Source organism: Lepus europaeus, chromosome 9 (genome assembly GCF_033115175.1).
Source record: "Lepus europaeus isolate LE1 chromosome 9, mLepTim1.pri, whole genome shotgun sequence".
NCBI lineage: Eukaryota > Metazoa > Chordata > Mammalia > Lagomorpha > Leporidae > Lepus > Lepus europaeus.
This window is the reverse complement of record NC_084835.1, coordinates 123,157,648-123,180,175: the sequence shown is the minus strand read 5'-3', so window position 1 is coordinate 123,180,175 and position 22,528 is coordinate 123,157,648. Positions and strand designations below refer to the sequence as shown.

Below are 22,528 nucleotides of genomic sequence, written 5' to 3'. Positions count from 1 at the left end.
TGTCCTCAGGGGCCGTGTGCACAGGGGAGCAGTGCTGGTCACGGGAGCTGTGTCCTCAGGGGCCGTGTGCACAGGGGAGCAGTGCTGGTCACAGAGCTGTGTCCTCAGGGGCCGTGTGCACAGGGGAGCAGTGCTGGTCACGGGAGCTGTGTCCTCAGGGGCAGTGTGCACAGGGGAGCAGTGCTGGTCCCAGAGCTGTGTCCTCAGGGGCCGTGTGCACAGGTGAGCAGTGCTGGTCCCAGAGCTGTGTCCTCAGGGGCAGTGTGCACAGGTGAGCAGTGCTGGTCACAGAGCTGTGTCCTCAGGGGCCGTGTGCACAGGCTCAGGTGTGCAGAGAGCAGTGGGTATATTCACTTTTGGGTAAAGGTTATCTAAACAGGAGGTGTCTCAGGAATTGTGGGTTTCTCAACTCAGAATCACCTTTTCCTGAGTGTAACACTTGCTGTCAGGTTGCATTTTATGAATTGCCCAGGACTGACTATTTTACTAAAGACCCCGCATCTGCAGACAGTATTGTAAGCTTAGACCTCTCCTGTCATTCACAGAGCATTCTGGAGTTTTGATTGTTCTAATACCCCTGCTCTCTGCCATGCGGCCTGCCCAGGGCCTGCCCATCTGAGGCTGAGGTGGGGGCTCCTCTGGGGAGCACTCAGGGGGTGACCAGCCGTGGGGCTGTGGTTAGTTCCCTCCAGCATCCCGCCGCCCTGGGGCTCTCGCTGCCCAGGGGCTGTCGCCGCCCAGGGGCTCTCGCTGCCCAGGGGCTCTGGCTGCACGTTGCCTTGGGCTTCCTGGAGCTTCCCACGTTCCGGTGGGCATGGCCATCAGTGATGTGGGTTGGTTACTTGTGTTTCAAGTTGTCACCCCATCATGTAACCCGCGGTCCGTCCGTCACTGAAAACAGCTTCGCGTTTGCACTGTCTGTACTCTCTCTCGTACCCCCGCAGCTCACGCTGGCTGCAGTGGAGCGACTGTTTCCCTCCTGCCCCTGAAGGCCAGGCTGGACTCCAGCTCCTGAGCACTGCATGGGAGGGGAGCCGGGGACGCCGAGCCGGGCGGGACAGGCCCTGGCTGGGATGGGACAGCCCTTCCGTTCCCGGGGCTGTGGGACTGAGACCCTGGCTGTCACCATCAGAGCCTTTGCGATGCAGGACCGGCAGAACGGAGCCGCTCACACCCATCAGGGGCAGACGTGGGCTCGGCCCCCACCTGCAGTGTGGCTTTCGCCGTGGAGCCCAGCCCCCGAGGCAGACCTATGTCTTGCTCAGCTACGGGGCCACGGCTTGGGAAAGTGCCCTTGACCTGTAGTGAGGCGAGTGAGGCACCAGGCGGGGTGTGCCAGGGCTGCAGTGGCTGTCACGTGCCTCACGCTCGCTCCGTCCCGTGGCCCTGGGTCCCCGAGAGCTGCTCGGCTGCCTTCTCCAGGGGTCACAGCCTTGATCACTCGTGCTTCGCTCGGGAGGCGCCTGTGCACACTGTACAGGGGCACCCGATCACAGGGCAGGTGCAAAGCCAGGTTCTCTGGAGTTGGTATCAAGGATTCCTGGGCACATGACTGGCGCGTGTACTTCTGTGTCATTCTTCTCATGACTCAAGACGTTTGAAGAAATTTAGGACCACGGGGTCCTCACTGTGGCACCATGGGGTAAGAGAGTTAGGACCGCGGGGTCCACGCTGTGGCACCATGGGGTAAGAGAGTTAGGACCGCGGGGTCCACGCTGTGGCACCATGGGGTAAGAGAGTTAGGACCGCGGGGTCCACGCTGTGGCACCATGGGGTAAGAGATTTAGGACCGCGGGGTCCACGCTGTGGCACCATGGGGTAAGAGAGTTAGGACCGCGGGGTCCACGCTGTGGCACCATGGGGTAAGAGAGTTAGGACCGCGGGGTCCACGCTGTGGCACCATGGGGTAAGAGATTTAGGACCGCGGGGTCCATGCTGTGGCACCATGGGGTAAGCCACCACTGTCAGGGTGTGGGTGTGAGGCTTGGTTACTCTGCTTCTGACCCAGCTCGTGCAGGCCTGGGAAGGCAGTGGGTGCTGGCTCAAGTTCCTGGGCCCTGGCCATCCACATGGGAGACCTGATGGAGTTCCTGGTTGCTGGCTTTGGCCTGGCCCAGCCCTGATTGTTGGCAGGCATTTGGGGCGTGAAAATTTCCCTGCCTGGTATGTGCGTGTGTTCTCTGTCTCTCTCTGCAGGGGTCAACCTGCTTTCGAGTAAACTAAAATAAACATTGACAAAAAGAAATTCTAGACCATAGGTTAAGACTACCGTTGAGAATTTCCTGGGTTATTATAGCTTTCACAGAATTCAGTTGTTCTTACGCAAGCCATTTGGTTAGAAGAAATGTGTTTTAAACGGCGGCGTTGGTGCTGACACACTGGCCTGGCTGTTTCGGGTGAAGAAGGTCTAGGAAGACCTGGGGCCGGCTCAGTGGTGAGCATGGGGACCCCCAGGAGCTGCGGGGACTGGCCTGTGGCCCCGAGTGTGCAGGTGCATGGTCCTGCACGCTAGGTGGGCTGCCCTTGTCACAGTCGCTGTCTCTGAGACACTGCACACCCACTCCCACTCCTCGGGGGGTCCACGGAGACCGTAGTGTTGTCCTGTGACCAAGGGGGTCTTCACACCCACTCCCACTGCTCGGGGGGTCCACGGAGACCGTGGTGTTGTCCTGGGACCAAGGGGGTCTTCATACCTACTCCCACTCCTCGGGGGGTCCATGGAGACCGTGGTGTTGTCTTGTGACCAAGGGGGTCTTCACACCCACTCCCACTGCTCGGGGGGTCCACGGAGACTGTGGTGTTGTCCTGGGACCAAGGGGGTCTTCACACTCACACTCCTGGGGGGTCCACGGAGACCATGGTGTTGTCCTGGGACCAAGGGGGTCTTCACACCCACTCCCACTCCTGGGGGGGGTCCACGGAGACCGTGGTGTTGTCTTGTGACCAAGGGGATCTTCACACCCACTCCCACTGCTCGGGGGGTCCACGGAGACTGTGGTGTTGTCCTGGGACCAAGGGGGTCTTCACACCCACTCCCACTCCTGGGGGTTCCACGGACCGTGGTGTTGTCCTGGACCAAGGGGGTCTTCACACCCACTCCCACTCCTGGGGGTTCCACGGACCGTGGTGTTGTCCTGGACCAAGGGGGTCTTCACACCTACTCCCACTCCTCGGGGTGGGGTCCATGGAGACCGAGGGGTCCTAAGACTGTTCTGCACCCTCAGACTTGCAGGCTTGCAGAAGGCACACGTGGCTGAAGAAGGTGTTGGGAGCTGCGAGTGCAAGGGGCAAGGCAGACAGCTTGTATGAGAGTAAGAAAGCTGGGAGCAGAAAGCCAGCCGCTGCCCGCAGCGGTGAGGGGCTCCGCTCCCGCCCGGCGTCCGGGTGAACCCTCAGTTTCTCCTGGAGATGCCGTCTCGTGCTCTGTTAGCATTAGGGTTTCTCAGGAAAACAGAACAATGTTTGTCCCAGTGTTCAATTGTTGAGGACTTCGGTGACATCCCTGGAGCGGGCCAGCCATCCTAGACCTCGGGGGTCGGGGGTGGTGACCTCAGGGCGTCCAGGTGGTGACCTCGGGGGTTGGGGGTGGTGACCTCGGGGCGTCCAGGTGGTGACCTCAGGGGTCGGGGGTGGTGACCTCGGGCATCCAGGTGGTGACCTCAGGGGTCGGGGGTGGTGACCTTGGGGGATCCTGATGGTGACCTCAGGGGTTGGGGGTGGTGACCTCAGGGCGTCCTGATGGTGACCTCAGGGGTCGGGGGTGGTGACCTCGGGGCGTCCTGATGGTGACCTCAGGGTTGGGGGTGGTGACCTTGGGGGATCCTGATGGTGACCTCAGGGGTCGGGGGTGGTGACCTCGGGGCGTCCTGATGGTGACCTCAGGGGTCGGGGGTGGTGACCTCGGGGCGTCCTGATGGTGACCTCAGGGGTCGGGGGTGGTGACCTCGGGGCGTCCTGATGGTGACCTCAGGGTTGGGGGTGGTGACCTTGGGGGATCCTGATGGTGACCTCAGGGGTTGGGGGTGGTGACCTCAGGGTGTCCTGATGGTGACCCTAGGGGTCGGGGGTAGTGACCTCGGGGCGTCCTGATGGTGACCTCAGGGGGTCGGGGGTGGTGACTTTGGGGGGTGGTGACCTCGGGGCGTCCTGATGGTGACCTCAGGGGTCGGGGGTGGTGACCTCAGGGTGTCCTGATGGTGACCTCAGGGGGTCGGGGGTGGTGACCTCGGGGCGTCCTGATGGTGACCTCAGGGGTCGGGGGTGGTGACCTCGGGGCGTCCTGATGGTGACCTCGGGGTCGGGGGTGGTGACCTCGGGGCGTCCTGATGGTGACCTCAGGGGTCGGGGGTGGTGACCTCGGGGCGTCCTGATGGTGACCTCGGGGTCGGGTGTGGTGACCTCGGGGCGTCCTGATGGTCCTGATGGGTTCTGCAGCTGGAGCCCTGCCCGGGTCATGGGGGGCTGGGACCCACATGGGGTGGGCAGGGTCCTGGAATAGTCTGGAGTCAAACACAAGCAGCCCCGTGCCCCAAGTGGGCTCCTCGTGTGGGTGGGCGCTGTGTGGCCGTGCCCAGTGGCCTCCGTCCGCGTGTCTGTGAACGCCACGGCCGGGCCCGCTCCTGCTGTGGCTGGGGTCGTGGCCTCCGGCTGCTCCACGGCCGGATCTCCCGCTGGGCTCAGCACTGGTGTGGTGGCAGAGCTGGCCGTGGTGGCAGAGCTGGCTGTGGGGCTGCAGGGGGCCGTCCCCGGCCGGGCGGGTGCGGGGTGCTTTACATATTTGGCTTCCTTAGAATGCCCAGGGTTTAACCCCGGGGGCGTTGGGGCCGCGTGGCCCAGCAGGTGCTCAGAGCCGCGTTCCAGAGCTGCTCGGTCTGCTTCCCCAGAGATACACGGACACCCGAGGAGGGAAGAGCAGCCTTGGAACTTATTTTTAAAAATTTACTAATTTTTATTAAAAACATTGAGAGCATCTTTTAGGTGGGTGGTGGTTGTGTTTGAGGAGTACGGTGTGGACCGTGGGGCGGTCAGATCAGGGCGGCTCCCCGGTGACACGGCTGTCCCCGCTCCGTCACTCCGCCCGGGGGTTGGGACCTGGAGTCACCCCTCTAGGGGCTGCCTTCCTGACCCGGTACCCTTGGCCGGGAGGAAGCTCTGTGTGGGGACCTGCCCACGCCTGCTGAGCACACAGAGCCTCCCCTTGCTTGGCCCCCCGAGTCAGTCTCCCGGAAGTGCCTTCTCTGCCGGTCCCCCCCCCACCCCACATTTGTTGCTGGACAGCCCCTCCGCCCTCCTGCCTCGGCTTGTAGAGGAGTTCTCTGGGGACGCTTGTCCCTCCCTCCGTGGGTTCGGCGCACGCTGGCCCTGGAAAGCCGGAGCTGGGGAGAGCCAGCTGCCAGAAGCATCCATTTCCGCAGGGGCCTCCATACCGGCAACGTTAGGCAGCGGTTGCTGGGAGGCCCAGGCCTCCTCCTGCGGGGCCGTGTCCTTGTTCCTTGAGTGACAGAGGGGCTGAATGGCAGAGGAGGTTTTACAGGAGGCACAGGGTCGGGCCCTGGGACGAGGCCTCTGCGGTCCAGAGCTGGAGGCCAGGCCTGGAAGGCACCACGTGTAGGCAGGAAAGCACCGTCACCCGTCACTCACCTGCTGGTGCCTGAAGTCGGGCGCCAACTCCAGAACCCTCTTCTGAGAAGTCGTAACGCCCACACCCACTGCGGAGATGCAGCATTCCATTTGTGTCCCTGTCTGTCCGGTGGTGCGGGCCACTGTTGGTGCCCATGTCTGTGCACCCGGCCTCGGCGTACTGAGGAATATGCAGACCGAGACACCAGTGCGCGGTACTGACAGCTGTCAGGAGCGATGGGCACGTGTGTGCGGGCGACCCTTCAGGCGGGCTCCCACTGTGCATCTCGTGCTAATGCGTACAAAAGCAGAGACCTCCTCCATCCCGGGACCACACACGCAGCCCTGGGCGGGGGAGGGAAGGGTCATACATTGGCCACCGGCGCCATCTAGTGGCAGCGCCCACGTCTTGCACTGGCCACCCGGGCGTGGAGGCCGCTGCTGGGAGCCAGCCCTGCCTTCCACTGTTAACTGAGACCGGGGACGCCTGTCTTATGAAATGGCCTTTGTTCGCCAGTCCAGCACGTGCCCGACTTTAACTCTGAGATGACTAAGAAATGCTCACGAGTTGTTTTTTTCTTTTTTAAGGGCTGTTAGCAGGTTCTTTGTAAAGCTGGTCGAATTTGGATCTTGTGTTTTTGGATAATCACACATTGCAACAGTAAAGCGTTCATCCTGATAAATGCTGGGTTGTGCTCATGTTAATTGCCTTTACTAGAGGAAGGGCACCGTGTGCCTTCTCTTCAAAGTCTCACTCCTGCTTTTATCTCTGAGCTCACTTTGTGTGCAAGAAAAGCCACGTGCTTTAGGGTCAGGGTTCAGGGCGCTCTTGTAGCCTGGGCTCGGGTAACTCAGAAGCAAGGCCTGGTGGAGTCGTGGAGCTGGGTGATGAGGGGTGGGAAGCTTCCGGCTCCTCCCTCGCTCCACACTCCCTCAGTCCTTTACAGTGTCGGCGTGCTGCACGGACCCCGTCTCCAGCGTGCTGCACGGACCCCGTCTCCAGCGTGCCCGCCGCTGCTCTGGGGAGGGAGGTCTCATCTGCCGAGTCTTTGTTGTTGTTGTTGTTTTTAAAGATTTATTGATTTACTTGAAAGTCAGAATTACAGAGAAGGACACACACAGAGAGAGAGAGAAAGAGACAGAGAGATCTTCACTCACTGCTTCATTACCCAGAAGGCCGCAACAGCCTGGACTGGGCCAGGCTGAAGCCAGGAGCCAGGAGCTTCATCCCGGTCTCCAATGTGGTTGCAGGGGTTCAGGCACTTGCACCTTACTCCACTGCGTTCCAAGTGCACGAGCAGAGAGCTGGATCCGAAATAGAGCAGCCAGGACACGAATTGGTGCCCAAATGGGATGACAGCATCTCTGGCAGTGGCTTTACCCACTACACCATAATGCCAGCCTCTAGTTCTTATTTTTCATGACAGGTTCACATACTTGTGTCTGTGTGAGAGGCTCGCATACCTGTGCCTATGTGATGGGCTCATGTCCCTGTACCTGTGTGTGAGAGACTCACATCCTGTACCTGTGTGTGAGAGAGGCTCACGTACCTATACCTCTCTGTGATGGGCTCACATACCTGTACCTGTGTGTGATGGGCTCACGTACCTGTACCTCTCTGTGATAGGCTCGCATACCTGTACCTGTGTGTGATGGGCTCACGTACCTGTACCTGTGTGTGAGAGGCTCATGTACCTGTGCCTGTGTGAGAGGCTCACGTACCTGTACCTCTCTGTGAGAGGCTCGCATACCTGTACCTGTGTGTGATGGGCTCACGTCCTGTACCTGTGTGAGAGGCTCACGTACCTGTACCTCTCTGTGATAGGCTCGCATACCTGTACCTTTGTGATGGGCTCGCATACCTGTGCCTGTGTGAGAGGCTCACGTACCTGTGCCTGTGTGTGAGAGGCTCGCATACCTGTACCTGTGAGAGGCTCACGTACCTGTACCTGTGTGAGAGGTTCATGTACCTGTGCCTGTGTGAGAGGCTCACGTACCTGTGCCTGTGTGTGTGAGAGGCTCGCATACCTGTGCCTGTGTGATAGGCTCGCATACCTGTGCCTGTGTGAGAGGCTCGCATACCTGTGCCTGTGTGAGAGGCTCACGTACCTGTGCCTGTGTGAGAGGCTCACGTACCTGTGCCTGTGTGTGTGAGAGGCTCACATACCTGTGCCTGTGTGAGAGGCTCACGTACCTGTGCCTGTGTGAGAGGCTCGTGTCCCTGTGCCTGTGTGATGGGCTCGCGTACCTGTGCCTGTGTGTGAGGCTCACGTACCTGTACCTGTGTGATGGGCTCACGTACCTGTGCCTGTGTGTGTGAGAGGCTCGCATACCTGTACCTGTGTGAGAGGCTCACGTACCTGTGCCTGTGTGAGAGGCTCGCATACCTGTGCCTGTGTGATGGGCTCGCATACCTGTGCCTGTGTGAGAGGCTCACGTACCTGTGCCTGTGTGTGTGAGAGGCTCACATACCTGTGCCTGTGTGAGAGGCTCACGTACCTGTGCCTGTGTGATGGGCTCGTGTACCTGTGCCTGTGTGTGAGGCTCACGTACCTGTACCTGTGTGATGGGCTCACGTACCTGTGCCTGTGTGAGAGGCTCATGTACCTGTGCCTGTGTGAGAGGCTCGCGTACCTGTGCCTGTGTGATGGGCTCGCATACCTGTGCCTGTGTGATGGGCTCACGTACCTGTACCTGTGTGATGGGCTCACGTACCTGTGCCTGTGTGAGAGGCTCACGTACCTGTGCCTGTGTGAGAGGCTCACGTACCTGTACCTCTCTGTGATAGGCTCGCATACCTGTACCTGTGTGATGGGCTCGCATACCTGTGCCTGTGTGAGAGGCTCACGTACCTGTGCCTGTGTGTGAGAGGCTCGCATACCTGTACCTGTGAGAGGCTCACGTACCTGTACCTGTGTGAGAGGTTCATGTACCTGTGCCTGTGTGAGAGGCTCACGTACCTGTGCCTGTGTGTGTGAGAGGCTCGCATACCTGTGCCTGTGTGATGGGCTCGCATACCTGTGCCTGTGTGAGAGGCTCACGTACCTGTGCCTGTGAGAGGCTCACGTACCTGTGCCTGTGTGAGAGGCTCACGTACCTGTGCCTGTGTGAGAGGCTCGTGTCCCTGTGCCTGTGTGATGGGCTCGCGTACCTGTGCCTGTATGAGGCTCACGTACCTGTACCTGTGTGAGAGGCTCACGTACCTGTGCCTGTGTGAGAGGCTCATGTACCTGTGCCTGTGTGAGAGGCTCGTGTCCCTGTGCCTGTGTGATGGGCTCGCGTACCTGTGCCTGTGTGATGGGCTCACGTACCTGTACCTGTGTGAGAGGCTCACGTACCTGTACCTGTGTGTGAGGCTCATGTACCTGTACCTGTGTGTGAGGCTCACGTCCTGTACCTGTGTGAGAGGCTCACGTACCTGTACCTGTGTGATGGGCTCACGTACCTGTGCCTGTGTGAGAGGCTCACGTACCTGTGCCTGTGTGAGAGGCTCATGTACCTGTGCCTGTGTGAGAGGCTCGTGTCCCTGTGCCTGTGTGATGGGCTCGCATACCTGTGCCTGTGTGATGGGCTCGCATACCTGTGCCTGTGTGATGGGCTCACGTACCTGTACCCGTGAGAGAGGCTCGTGTCCCTGTGCCTCCCTGTGATGGGCTCGCGCACCCGCCTCTGTTCACACTTGGCTTTTCCCCACGGTGCACCTGCTCACCAGTCTGCGGACCCCCACGTTCACGTGAACATTGTCCTTTACTGTTGCTGCGAGTGGCTCGGGTCACCGCTCGCTGCCCCCCATCCCCCTAGAAGTAAGCGTTTGTAGCTGTGCTCGCTCAGCCCCTGGCCTGCACAGGCGCCTGCTGCCCACCGGCCCTAGGGACCGTTTTCACATAGATATTTTGTTTACCAGTTTGATGTGCTTCCTAAGTCTCACCCCATAAATAGACTGAGTAGACCTAGGACGTTTTCAGTAAACTTCTGGAGAGGATAGCTGTGTTCCACTGCATGGTGAAGTCTCCCAGGGCCTTACTTAAAGACCCGTGACCCCGGGATCTGTGCCGTGGCGCAGCGGGTAAAGCTGCTCCTTGTGGTGCAGACATCTCATATGGGCGCTGGTTCGAGTCCCGGCTGCTCCTCTTCTGATCCAGCTCTCTGCTATGGCCTGGGAAAGCAGCGGAAGATGGTCAAGTGCTTGGGCCCCTGCACCCACATGGGAGACCTGGAAGAAGCTCCTGGCTCCTGGCTTCGGATCAGTGCAGCTCCAGTCATTGCAGCCATTTGGGGAATGAACCAGCAGATGGAAGATCTCTCTCTGTCTCTCCCTCTCTGTCTGTAACTCTACCTCTCAAACAAATAAGTCTTAAAAAATAGTACGAGTGCCCTGGGGCCTCCTGTGCCTGCTGTGGCTGGGCTGTAGGACAGATACCAGCTGGCCACGTGCTCTGGCTCCAAAGGTAAAAGGCAGCTGCACAAGTCTGAATGCTGGTCCCCAGGTTTAAGGGTTCCAGGGTCACCTGGCCCCCAGGTTTAAGTGCTCTGGGGTCACCTGGCCCCCAGGTTTAAGGGCTTCGGGGTCACCTGGCCCCTAGGTTTAAGTGCTCTGGGGTCACCTGGCCCCCAGGTTTAAGTGCTCTGGGGTCACCTGGCTCCCAGATTCAAGGGTTCTGGGGTCACCTGGCTCCCAGGTTTAAGCAGCCTGGGGTCACCTGGCCCCCAGGTTTAAGTGCTCTGGGGTCACCTGGCTCCCAGGTTTAAGTGCTCTGGGGTCACCTGGTCCCCAGGTTTAAGCACCCCAGGTTCACCTGGCCCCCAGGTTTAAGGGCTCCGGGGTCACCTGGCTCCCAGGTTTAAGCACCCCGGGGTCACCTGGCCCCCAGATTCAAGGGTTCTGGGGTCACCTGGCCCCCAGGTTTAAGTGCTCTGGGGTCACCGGGTCCCCAGGTTTAAGGTCTCCGGGTCACCTGGCCCCCAGGTTTAAGGGCTTCGGGGTCACCTGGTCCCTAGGTTTAAGTGCTCTGGGGTCACCTGGCCCCCAGGTTTAAGTGCTCTGGGGTCACCTGGCCCCCAGGTTTAAGTGCTCTGGGGTCACCTGGCTCCCAGGTTTAAGCACCCTGGGGTCACCTGGTCCCCAGGTTTAAGTGCTCTGGGGTCACCTGGTCCCCAGGTTTAAGCACCCCGGGGTCACCTGGCCCCCAGGTTTAAGTGCTCTGGGGTCACCTGGTCCCCAGGTTTAAGTGCTCCGGGGTCACCTGGCCCCCAGGCTTAAGCACTCTAGGGTCACATGCAAGCCCGAGGCAGAGCTGTCGTCAGGTTGTGCTGTGGTCTCCCCCACATGAGCAGGCTCTCAGGCCCGCGGGAGGTGGAGGCTCCGGCTGCCCCAACCCTCGGCAGACCCCGCCCTGCCGAGACTCGGAGCTTGGGGCCGCGCCCAGGCTGTGCTCTGTTCCTCTCGCCCGGCAGTGCTGGCGTCGAGGGAGGGAGCTTGACCACCCCTCACACACGGACTCTTATGGCCGAGGATTTGGACTTGAGGCCTGGCTCTCCCGTGGGAGGTTTGCGGGTGCAGACGCTGGCACCTCCAGGCAGAGCGAGCCATCTGCTGTCCTTACCTCTGTGTGTCCAGGGCCTCACCCGGCCTCTCCATTTCTTCCCTTGAAATGACCCGGGTCACCGCGATGACCCCACAAGAGCCTTGGATGGAGAGGACTTGGAAAAGAAGTCTTGTAGAGACCCAGGCCGGCGGAAGGTCCCGACTGTGGCGTCACTGCCTGCGCTCTGAGAACAGCAGTGCAGCGACGTGGACCTGGTGCCTTCCTGCGTCTCTGAGTTACTTTAGCCCACTGCCCACCGTGGCCTTGTCCTGCCCTTGTTTGGTGAGCTTGGCACAGAGTTGGCGAGAGCAGCCGCACCCGTGCCACTGACGACAGACGCGGCGCTGTCCTGGGGGCTCTGTGTGCCTGGCCGGGCACCCGTGTACCTGCCAGACCCCCCAGTCTGGCTCCTGCCGGTGAGAAATGCTAACTCCCCTCTCACGTTTTGCCTCCTGCAGGGGGACAGCCGCGTGGCTGCTGCTTTCCCGGAGAGATGGCCTCCTCTGTGCTCTCCAACGGGGACCAGGCTCGCGCGCTCAGAACCAGCCCCTCCGAAAGAGACGCCGCTGTGCCCATGGCCGGGATCGTCCTCGAAGACTGTGGCAGGGAGACGTGCACGCGGCCCGAGCCGTGTCGGGCTTCTGCCTCCTGGAAGACGCCAGCGCTTCACCCCAGTGCCCCTGACGGTGTGGACACCCCTCCGAGCGTGGCCGGAGCAGACCCGCAGCTCGCGCCGGAGGGCCAGGCCGGCCACCCCAGAGAAAAGCCATCCGCCGGGCACCGCCGGGAGCACCCTGCGGGCGGGAGACGGGCGCCGGCCCCAGACCTGACCCCACTGGATTTGAGCGCCAGGTCGAGCCGGGCTGACCCCAGCAGTAAGGACGCGGCCTCATCCCTGCAAGCCGCGCTGGTCGTCCACCCGTGTCCTTACTGTGACCACAAGACCTACTACCCGGAGGTCCTGTGGGTGCACAAGCGCATCTGGCACAGGGTCAGCTGCAACTCCATGGCTCCGCAGTGGACTCAGCCCGACGGCCAGCGCAGCCTAAGGAGCAGCCTGGTGTTCCTGTCCCGGAGCGGGCGCACGGGGCCCCCGCCTGCCCTGGGCGGCAAGGAGTGCCAGCCGCTGCTCCTGGCGCGCTTCACCCGCACTCAGGTGCCAGGCAGGGCGCCGGGACCCCGAGGCGGCAGCTCTGCTCCCCTGGCCGCGAGCACGAGAGCCCCTGGGCCGCCCAAGGGCAAAGAGAGCCAGTCCAGCAGCCCCTGTGCGCTGTGGACGTCAGGTGCCGACGGCTCTCGACAGACCAAACCCGGCCCCGGCCAGGAGCCCCTGCTGAAACCCAAGCTGGAGGCTGGCTCCAGGCCGGCGCCCGCCCCGGGCAGCGGCGGGAGCCTCAGTAGAAGCGCCACCCCCACGCCCACTGTGATTACCCGGGTGGGCGCCCAGCCCGCGGCCAGCAGCAAGCCACTGGAGAAGTACGGGGCCCCCCCAAGTAAGCACATCACCCCCGAACCACTGAAAGCCAAATGCAGCCCTCAGCCTCAGGGGCAGCCTCCCGCGAACGCCGACGGGGGCCCCCCTCTCCCTCCCTGTGAGCCCCCTCTGAAGGCAGCCCAGGAGCTGAGGACGCTGGCCAGCTGTGCCGCGGGGTCCCGGGGAGACGCGGCCGGGGCGCCCCCCGTCCTACACTCCATCAAGCAGGAGCCGGCCGCCGAGGGCCACGAGAAGCGCTTGGACATCCTCAGCGTCTTCAAGACATACATTCCAAAGGACCTGGCCACGCTGTACCAGGGCTGGGGTGGCAGCCCCGGGCCAGAGCACAGAGGTAAGACCGCTGCGGGGCGGGCCCCCGCCCTCCAGCCCGAGTCCCCAGGGTGCTCACGGCCAGCTCGTCTGGGCAGAGCCCCTGACCACCCCTGCCCGGGCCGGCCCTGGGGTCCTGGCTCAGCGGTGGCTGCGTTTGCTGGCCCAGGAGGAGAGCTCTGAGCCCCAGGGCACCCGCACATTGGACGGGAGCAGCCAAGCTCTAGGCTGCGCCTCGCTCTTTGTCCTCTCAATCAGCAGAAACCCCTTGTCCGTCTCTCAGAAGACAGGAGCGTCATTTGAAGAGGTTACACTTCCCGCACACGCCCCAGGCCCGCTCAGGCCGAGGGTACGCCCGAGCGTGTGTTGAGTCCGGAGGACCACGCTCTGCTGCCGTGGCTGAGGACCGTGTCCTCTGACACCCCCCACGCTGTCGGGACCGGGGACGGGGATGCAGCTCGGGGACCCTGGCTGGAGCGCCTGCCACCAGAAGTGTCACGGGCCTCAGCTTTTGGGTTCTGGACGTGTTTGCACGGATGTGGTGGGTGCTTTGGGAGCAGGGGTCACGTTCTGTTCCCTGCACGTCTGGTACGTGGAGTCTTGGCGCGTTTTATAAAGCGCAGGAAGCGAGGTTTCTGTACGTGGACCCATCTGAGCTCCGGTGGGGAATCTGTGGCACTCAGGAAGTGCTGGCTTTGGCGCATTTGGGGTTTGGGTTTTGCGTCCGGGATGTCCGCCTGGTGCTCAGGAGGAGTGGCCAGTGTTCTCCCGGTCCCTGCTCGGCACATGCGCAGATCGCAGTGGCTCAACGGCCACTCTCACTTAAGAGGCCCAGAGTCTGGCCTCTGGGCCCCATCAGAAGTTACTAGGGACAGAGGAGACCCCCACGGGTCCCTGTCTCATCCGCTGGTGGCCCCTGCCTTCCGGGGGGACCCACCCATCACGAACCTGCGTTGTCCCCAGGGGCTTCCGTGTGCAGGGCCTTTGATCTCACGCCCCCGATGCCAGCAAGTAGGAAGCGTGGATGGGGGATGGGGTTTCAGGGCCCTTTGGAGAGGGGCCTGGCACCCCAGGGTGGCGCCAGCCTGTGGCGGGCACTGGGGTCTCCCACTGGTAGGTGGCCTGGGTGTGAAGCGACGCCCTTGGTCAGGATGCTCTCCGAGTGGGAGACGTTCCCGCGGCGTCCGGCTGTTCTCTGCAGGGCCGGCGAGTCCCCGTAGCTGCTTAGGGTGAGGTGAGCCACGTGGGGCGTGTTCGAGACCTGACGGGGGCAGGGCCGTGTCGTGCCCGTACGTGCGCTGTGCGGCAGGAGTGGCCGGTGGGTTCTCCGGCCAGGCAGCCCCGAGCCTCCCCCTTTGTGGTTTGCTGTTGAACCGAGGGCGTGCTCGGCCTCTGTGGCCCCTTGCACCTGTGCACCTGCTGCTCCGTGAAGGGAACGCGGGTGCGCTGCTGGCCCCTGGAGCTGAGCCAGCCACAGTCCTTCCACGCCCGTGTCCTTGGGCCCTGCAGGGTGGGGGCTGGAGATGCACAGAGAGCGAGGAGCCTGGCTTGCATTGTCCTGGGCCTGCTGGGCCCTAGCGGGGCAGGTGTGCCTGCTCCACGGCCTTTCCCTGAGCACACGGGGCTTGGGCATTTGTGTGCCTGTGGCCACACGCACCATCCAGCTCCACGCCCACAGTGCGCACCACGTCACCTGCTTGAGCAGGCCCGTGGGCTGCCGCCCGTGGGCCCCAGCTGCTGCTTTTCCCGAGGAAGTAGACGTTTTAAGTTACGGTCTTGAGAGTTTCAGATGGCACCGCCTGACACGTAAAATAGCCCGCCATGTTTTCCTTTTCCTTAGCAGGTTGTCTTCCTCGCTGGTCCTCAGAGCATCTTCCTTTGAGAGAGAGAGGTTGAATGTTGTTTCCAGTGTGACCGATGCTGTGTTCCCTCGGTGATGTGTTCTGGGCTCACTGGCACGTTTATGGCTTCTAAGTTCGTCTTGATGACCTCTGGTCCCCTCATGCCTCTGTTGGGTGCAGTTTTGGAATCTCTGTCCCGGGGCCCATCCCCGTGGGTCGGCGAGCCGAGAAGTGCCGAGTGCCAGGCAGGACTGGCCACCCGTGTGGTGGCTGGCCGATGGGAGTGAGCCGAGAGCCGGGCGTGCCTCTGCAGGACAGCCCCGTCCACGTCAGACGCCCCGTTCTCAGCCGCTCCGTGCCGGGTCTCTCCCTGTGCGCTGCGTGTTCGTGGTGCTTGAGCTGGAGGGAGGCCTCCCAGGCCGGCTGTCATCCCCCTGCCTCAGGGAGCTGAGCAGATGGCGTAGACCCTGCTGAGGAGGCCGCCAGAGCACCAGGGCAGGGCCGCGTGGCTGGGCGCACTGCAGGCCAGGCTGGCTGAGGCGTGGCTTTCCCATGATCCCCGCAGCCACCCCCCCCCCCCTTTGCCTTCATGGACATCCCATCCGGTCCTGAGGTTTTTTTCGTCTGACGTCAGAGTAGCCTTCACTCGGGTTGACCGGTTCCTTGCAGATCTGCCCCGCACATGTGCTGGGGCCGCCTGCAGGACCAAGGACCACGGCCCCTTCCCTCGGGCCGGCCCTGACCCCACACGTCCTGCAGTCGGGACAGACGAGCGTCGTCTAGAACAGTCAGCCGTCCGCCGTGTGCAGGGAGCGGTCGTGGTGCTGGACGCGTGATGGATTTTGCAGCGGGCTTGTTCGGTTTGTAGAGAGAACTGGCTGCGAGCTGGCCCGCGGGACACCAAGTGTCATCCCGAGGGGAAGAGAGATACGGCTTGGGAACTTTCCCCACCGTGTGGGGCCGCACGGTGTCTCTGACGGAAGGAGTCGGCCAGAAACTCTCGGGCCAGGAAGGCAACCCCGGGGGCCCCACACCCACCCTCGGGGAGCAGCCTGCACTTGGCGTGCTCTGGTGCAGCGTGGCGACCGAGCTAGACGCCTGGCCAGGGTCCGAGCGCCTTGTGGCCACAGCCGGCTTCTCGTGTCATCAGTTGTCCGTGGTCCCGGACTCTGCAGCCCGCATGGATCACAGGGTAGTACGGATTTTAAAGTAAATGGGAAATAGCGGGATCGGTGATTCTGGATAAACTACGTATCAGAGTTTCCTTACTGGGACCATAAGGCAGTCCCCTAGACCGAGGGTGCATAGTCCCCTAGACCGAGGGTGCATAGTCCCCTAGACCGAGGGTGCATAGTCCCCTAGACCGAGGGTGCATAGTCCCCTAGACCCAGGGTGCATAGTCCCCTAGACCGAGGGTGCATAGTCCCCTAGACCCAGGGTGCATAGTCCCCTAGACCGAGGGTGCATAGTCCCCTAGACCGAGGGTGCATAGTCCCCTAGACCGAGGGTGCATAGTCCCCTAGACCGAGGGTGCATAGTCCCCTAGACCGAGGGTGCATAGTCCCCTAGACCGAGGGTGCATAGTCCCCTAGACCATGGTGCGTTAGTGTGGTAGCAGTTATGTCTGCTGTTCACGGCGGCTTTTTCAGCTCCCCTTTCTCCCTGTGGGCGGTGGGGCACAGTTTAATTCAGCAGAGGGTGGCGGGCTGGCGAGCCTCCCTCCCAGGCACTTTCTGTAGACAACCTGGGTTCCGGGAGCAAATGCCAGAGCCCTTTGCTCATGGGGTCGTCTGCAGCCGTGGTGATGAGCTCAGAGTGTTGGAGTAGTTGAGACCTAATACTGCCTGCCGAGGGCAGGAGTCCTCTCTTTAAAAAGAAGAGAGAAAGCGTTGTGGTAAAATGCGTGGGACCCTGTGCGCGTGTGTGTGTGTGCACACGCGTGCTGACACGTGCTTCCCTGAAGGAGTGAGCATGGGTGGTGAGCGTTCTGATAGGAAGCAGCAGGTCAGTCCCCGGAAGGCGGTTGTCTTCGTGTTTGGAAGCACACACAGCCTGGCCCTCGCCACGAGGAGGCGGCACTGTGAGTCCACACTTAGCGCCCGAGCCGCCCGGGGAGGTGTGGACGGTCCCAGTGTCTGGGCTGTTTCACGGGGGCGGGGCTGCATGGTTCTCCCGGTGGCATGAGCGGACCAAGGTGGCTTTGGGTGTTGAGGTTCCCCAGGCGGAATTCCGAGGAGGGAAGCTGTCCCTAGAGGGTTAAAAGGCAGCCGTTGGACGGCCCCGGACCCTGCGGGCACGAGCCTTCCGGGCCGCTGGGCGGGCTCCCTCCCGGCCGCGGCTGTGCTGGTCGTCCAGGGCCAGGCCCCACGCTGCCTTTCTCCCCTGCTGCTGTGTGGCTGGACGCCATGGTTCCGCGTGGGTTCCGGGCGGCAGCCCCGTGTCGCACGCCGCATCTGCACGTAGACGCCGCTCGCAGGGCCCGGCTGCTCCCTGGTTCATGTGCTCAGTCTCCTGTGTACCTTCGCTGCCTGTGTTGCTGGCGTCCTAGCCCCCCAAGTCCCTGCCCGGACTGCAGCTTTGGGGGGGACGTGTGCGGCCCGTGGGTCACCCGGGCACCTGCCGTGGATGGGGGCGTCTGTGGCTTTCGTGAGTGACCGAGGGCTGAGCGTCGGCTCCCGCTTGTCTCCTTTGTGGGGCCCCGAGGGCCCGCGGGGCGGGCAGCATTGCCTCGCAGTCCACGCTCCTCGCTGTGATAAATCACGCGTGTCCTGTGCCCTTGACTGTGGCACAGGCGTGATCTCAGGCTGTCATCTGCAGAGCCATCCTGAGTCAGGGCCTCTGGGTGTCCATCACACACCAGGCCTGACACCCGCTCAGCCAGGGAGCGGCTGCAAGTGTGGCTCTGCCTCCTCCCCGTGGGGTGACCCCCGAGCCCGACGGGGAGGTGGCATCGGCACTGCCGTGACGTGAAAGGGAAGCCTTTACTTGCCTGCCCGGGGGAAGGTTCTGGAGCTACAGGGGGCGCAGGCCCGGCATCCACGCCCCCATGTCCCTTTCCTGGCTCTCTGGAAGCCCAGGGCTTGGCGTCTGGTGAGGGGAGCAGCCTGGTTTGGTGCCCACCCCACTGCTGCGGTGTAGTACGTGCACCCACCAGGGGCTGCTGCTGTCACTAGCTCCCCGGGGCGGGTCACAGGTGTTCCCAGTCTGAGTCTGGGCCGGGGGCCGCAGGCAGAGCCGTGGGGACAGCAGGTGGGGCAGGGGCACGGCCAAGGGCTGTGCTCACTCCGCACCGTCTCCTGGGACCCAGCCGGGCACGGCAGGCTCTGATCCCTCTCACTTCCTATCATCCACGTGCCTGTCGCTGTCACGGTGGTGGCACTGTGGTTTGGCCGACATGCTGCCTGGCAGAGCCGGGTGGCAGCCCGAGCCCGTCGTGGGGAGCGGGTTTGAGTTTGTTGTAATGTGTGCGTCCTCGCGGTCCTGGGCGAGCCTGGCCCGAGAGCTGGCGCCCAGGTGAAGGCTGTCAGTTGTCACGGGGCCTGCGGCGTCCTCACACGGCGATGCGTCAGACAGACTAACGGTGTTTTCTCTCGTCCTTCCCTCCTCCCCCGCACACCTCCCGGCCACCTCCACCACAGGGACGCTCCGGCCACAGGCACGCCCCGGGGACTTCGTCTGTGTCGAGTGCGGGAAGAGCTTCCACCAGCCCAGCCACCTCAGGGCCCACATGCGGGCGCACACAGGTATTGCCACTGCCGGGGAGGGCCCCACACTCGGGGACACGGCGGGGGGGGGGGACACAGAGACTTGAGCCCCTGGCAGGCGGCAGCACTGCCCACTGTGGCTCCTGTGGCCCAGGTCCCCTGGGCTGAGTGCCCGAGGTTGCAGCCAGATGAGCCTGTTTGCCGATGCTCCCTCAGTCAGATGAGGAAGGATGGGTGCCCCACGCTGCTGGCACCGCACAGTGGAACCCGCGCCTGCCTGGCATCCCCCGGGACCCGCCTGGCCCTGGGCTAGCCTCGGACCCCTCCGGACAGAGAGTGGCGCTCTGCAGAGGCCCGGCTCTCCCTCATGAGGCTGAGTGCCGTGTGCCAGGGTGCCATGGGCACTCTGCGGAGACGGGCAGCAGCCGGGGTCCTCACGAGAGGCCCGATGGTGTATGCGTGGGCTGGGCTGGTGCAGAGTGACACGGGCCCCGTGGTAAGTAGCGCAGGAAGAGGTCCCGCTGCCGCTGGTCCGTAATGTTGTCAGCTGAGCGAGGAAGGGCGTGCCCCAGGCCACCGTGTGGCCATCGTCCCCCACGGTAAGTGTGATGGGAGAGCGGCTTCCCCCAGCACGGGCCGGGACCTGGCCTTCCTTGTCCCCGTCTGTCATGGACACCTTGAGGTGCAGGTGCTGCCCCCTGAGCCTGCCCCTGCTCCCGCGGCCTCGGGGACTCTGGTGCCCACCGAGCTGCTCCCTGCCCCCAGACACAGGCGGCGTGTTCTTCCAGAAGTGTGAATAATTCTCTGTCGCCTTGACTGTGCCCAGCCCCCACGCAGCCTGCGGGAGCCCCAGAGGGCGTGGCCATCCCAGGCGTGAGCATGGGGAGGTGGGCACAGGCGGCGGCTGTTGGTGGTACTGGGCGAGGTGCTGCTGGGGCGCTCGGCACCGGCGGTGACTCGCAGGAGTGTTTCCAGGAGGACCTGGGGTGACCGTGTGCCTAAGGCCCAGGCGTGTAAGAGACGTTTCCCACCCGTGCGCCCGGCTTCACAGATGCCCGTGTGTGTCCCGGGGACGTGCATGACCTGGGGCCCCTCGCCCAGAGTCTGGCTCTCTGTATGTGTGGCTCCTCCCCTGCGGGTGGCACAGTCCCTGCCGCTGCCCGCTCCGCCCACCGAGGAGGTGCTTCCTTGCTCCCCCCCCCCAAAGCTGAGTCCTCCGAGGGGTGGGACCCGGTCAGCCCGCCCTCTCCTGGCGGCTCTTCCTCTGCTGGACTCCTGGTTGTTGAAGGGACACAGAATCGCTGTGCCCCGCGAGAGTTGAGAACTGCCGTGGTCCCTGTCACGTGGGGGCCAGGGCCTGCCATGCGTCAGCGAAGAGCCGAGTGCCGGAGGAGTCCCGTGTATCTGTTGTTGGGGTTCCACACTGTCCATCTTACCGGGTCAGGGTTTCTGTCCATTGGGAAACGCCCTGTCTTCCTCTCGCTGGACAGATGCCTTGGCACATGTCAGTTTCAGTGAGTGGCTCTGTCCCAGAATGTGAGGACCTACCAGGTGGTCCTATGGCCCTTGGTGACCTAGAGGGAATGTGAGGACCTACCAGGTGGTCCTATGGCCCTTGGCGACGTAGAGGGAATGTGAGGACCTACCAGGTGGCACTATGGCCCTTGGCGACGTAGAGGGAATGTGAGGACCTACCAGGTGGTCCTATGGCCCTTGGTGACCTAGAGGGAATGTGAGGACCTGCCAGGTGGTCCTATGGCCCTTGGCGACGTAGAGGGAATGTGAGGACCTACCAGGTGGCACTATGGCCCTTGGTGACGTAGAGGGAATGTGAGGACCTACCAGGTGGTCCTGTGGCCCTTGGTGACCTAGAGGGAATGTGAGGACCTACCAGGTGGTCCTGTGGCCCTTGGTGACGTAGAGGGAATGTGAGGACCTACCAGGTGGCACTGTGGCCCTTGGTGACCTAGAGGGAATGTGAGGACCTTCCAGGTGGTCCTATGGCCCTTGGTGACGTAGAGGGAATGTGAGGACCTACCAGGTGGCACTGTGGCCCTTGGTGACCTAGAGGGAATGTGAGGACCTGCCAGGTGGTCCTATGACCCTTGGTGACCTAGAGGGAATGTGAGGACCTACCAGGTGGTCCTATGGCCCTTGGTGACGTAGAGGGAATGTGAGGACCTACCAGGTGGCACTATGGCCCTTGGTGACGTAGAGGGAATGTGAGGACCTACCAGGTGGCACTATGGCCCTTGGTGACGTAGAGGGAATGTGAGGACCTGCCAGGTGGTACTATGGCCCTTGGTGACCTAGAGGGAATGTGAGGACCTACCAGGTGGTCCTATGGCCCTTGGTGACGTAGAGGGAATGTGAGGACCTACCAGGTGGCACTATGGCCCTTGGTGACCTAGAGGGAATGTGAGGACCTGCCAGGTGGTCCTATGGCCCTTGGTGACGTAGAGGGAATGTGAGGACCTACCAGGTGGCACTATGGCCCTTGGTGACGTAGAGGGAATATGAGGACCTGCCAGGTGGTCCTATGGCCCTTGGTGACCTAGAGGGAATGTGAGGACCTGCCAGGTGGTCCTATGGCCCTTGGTGACGTAGAGGGAATGTGAGGACCTACCAGGTGGCACTATGGCCCTTGGTGACGTAGAGGGAATGTGAGGACCTGCCAGGTGGTCCTATGGCCCTTGGTGACCTAGAGGGAATGTGAGGACCTGCCAGGTGGTCCTATGGCCCTTGGTGACGTAGAGGGAATGTGAGGACCTACCAGGTGGCACTATGGCCCTTGGTGACGTAGAGGGAATGTGAGGACCTACCAGGTGGTCCTATGGCCCTTGGTGACGTAGAGGGAATGTGAGGACCTACCAGGTGGTCCTATGGCCCTTGGTGACGTAGAGGGAATGTGAGGACCTACCAGCTGGTCCTATGGCCCTTGGTGACCTAGAGGGAATGTGAGGACCTACCAGCTGGTCCTATGGCCCTTGGTGACCTAGAGGGAATGTGAGGACCTACCAGCTGGTCCTATGGCCCTTGGTGACCTAGAGGGAATGTGAGGACCTACCAGCTGGTCCTATGGCCCTTGGTGACGTAGAGGGAATGTGAGGACCTACCAGGTGGCACTGTGGCCCTTGGTGACGTAGAGGGAATGTGAGGACCTACCAGGTGGCACTATGGCCCTTGGTGACGTAGAGGCAAAGCCTTGCCAGGGCTTAGCTGGGACATTTCCAGGGTCCGTGGCTCTGCTCCGGCACGGCCCCTGGAACAGAAGTAGATCTACCACGCCCTGGGGGTGTTCCCCAGGCATGACTGAGGGAGGGGGTGCTGAAGACTGCAGGGGACTCGGGGTGTGGCTGTGTACACGGGGACCCCGGCGTTGGGGTCAGCGTGTTTGGGGGGTGTGGGTGGGCGGCAGCCCTGACCGCTCTGTAGAGTGGGGGTCTCACTTACTGCACGTGAATTCCACCTGTACTTGTGAAAATCCCTGGCAGAGAGGCAGGGAGACAAGGAGACCGGAGAACATGTCACACGGCTGTTGGGGTCTCTCTGGGGACACGGGACATGTCACCCTCAGTACTGAGGACACTTTGTTCATGCTGTTGTCCTCTGACGTCTACCCGCTTCCAGTCACAGGTCCCCACTCAGCGACGCCCCACTGACTGCTGGGAGAGTCTGAGATCTCAGGTCCCCACTCAGCGACGCCCCACTGACTGCTGGGAGAGTCTGAAGTCTCAGGTCCCCTCCCCACTCAGCGACGCCCCACTGACTGCTGGGAGAGTCTGAGGTCTCAGGTCCCCACTCAGCGACGCCCCACTGACTGCTGGGAGAGTCTGAGGTCTCAGGTCCCCACTCAGCGACGCCCCACTGACTGCTGGGAGAGTCTGAGGTCTCAGGTCCCCACTCAGCGACGCCCCACTGACTGCTGGGAGAGTCTGAGGTCTCAGGTCCCCACTCAGCGACGCCCCACTGACT

General features: G+C 62.5%; 1 protein-coding gene across 6 annotated transcripts in view; it reads left to right on the top strand.

Annotated features, from left to right (window-relative positions):
* Window positions 1–22,528, top strand: part of ZNF516 (zinc finger protein 516) — an 89,300-nt gene that overhangs the window by 56,442 nt on the left and 10,330 nt on the right. For all 6 annotated transcript variants that reach the window (XM_062201815.1, XM_062201812.1, XM_062201810.1 and 3 more), the window contains exons 3-4: window positions 11,663–13,030; window positions 18,488–18,592. In XM_062201815.1, coding sequence (XP_062057799.1) covers window positions 11,663–13,030; window positions 18,488–18,592 — 1,473 coding nt within the window. The remainder of the gene's footprint in view (window positions 1–11,662; window positions 13,031–18,487; window positions 18,593–22,528) is intronic.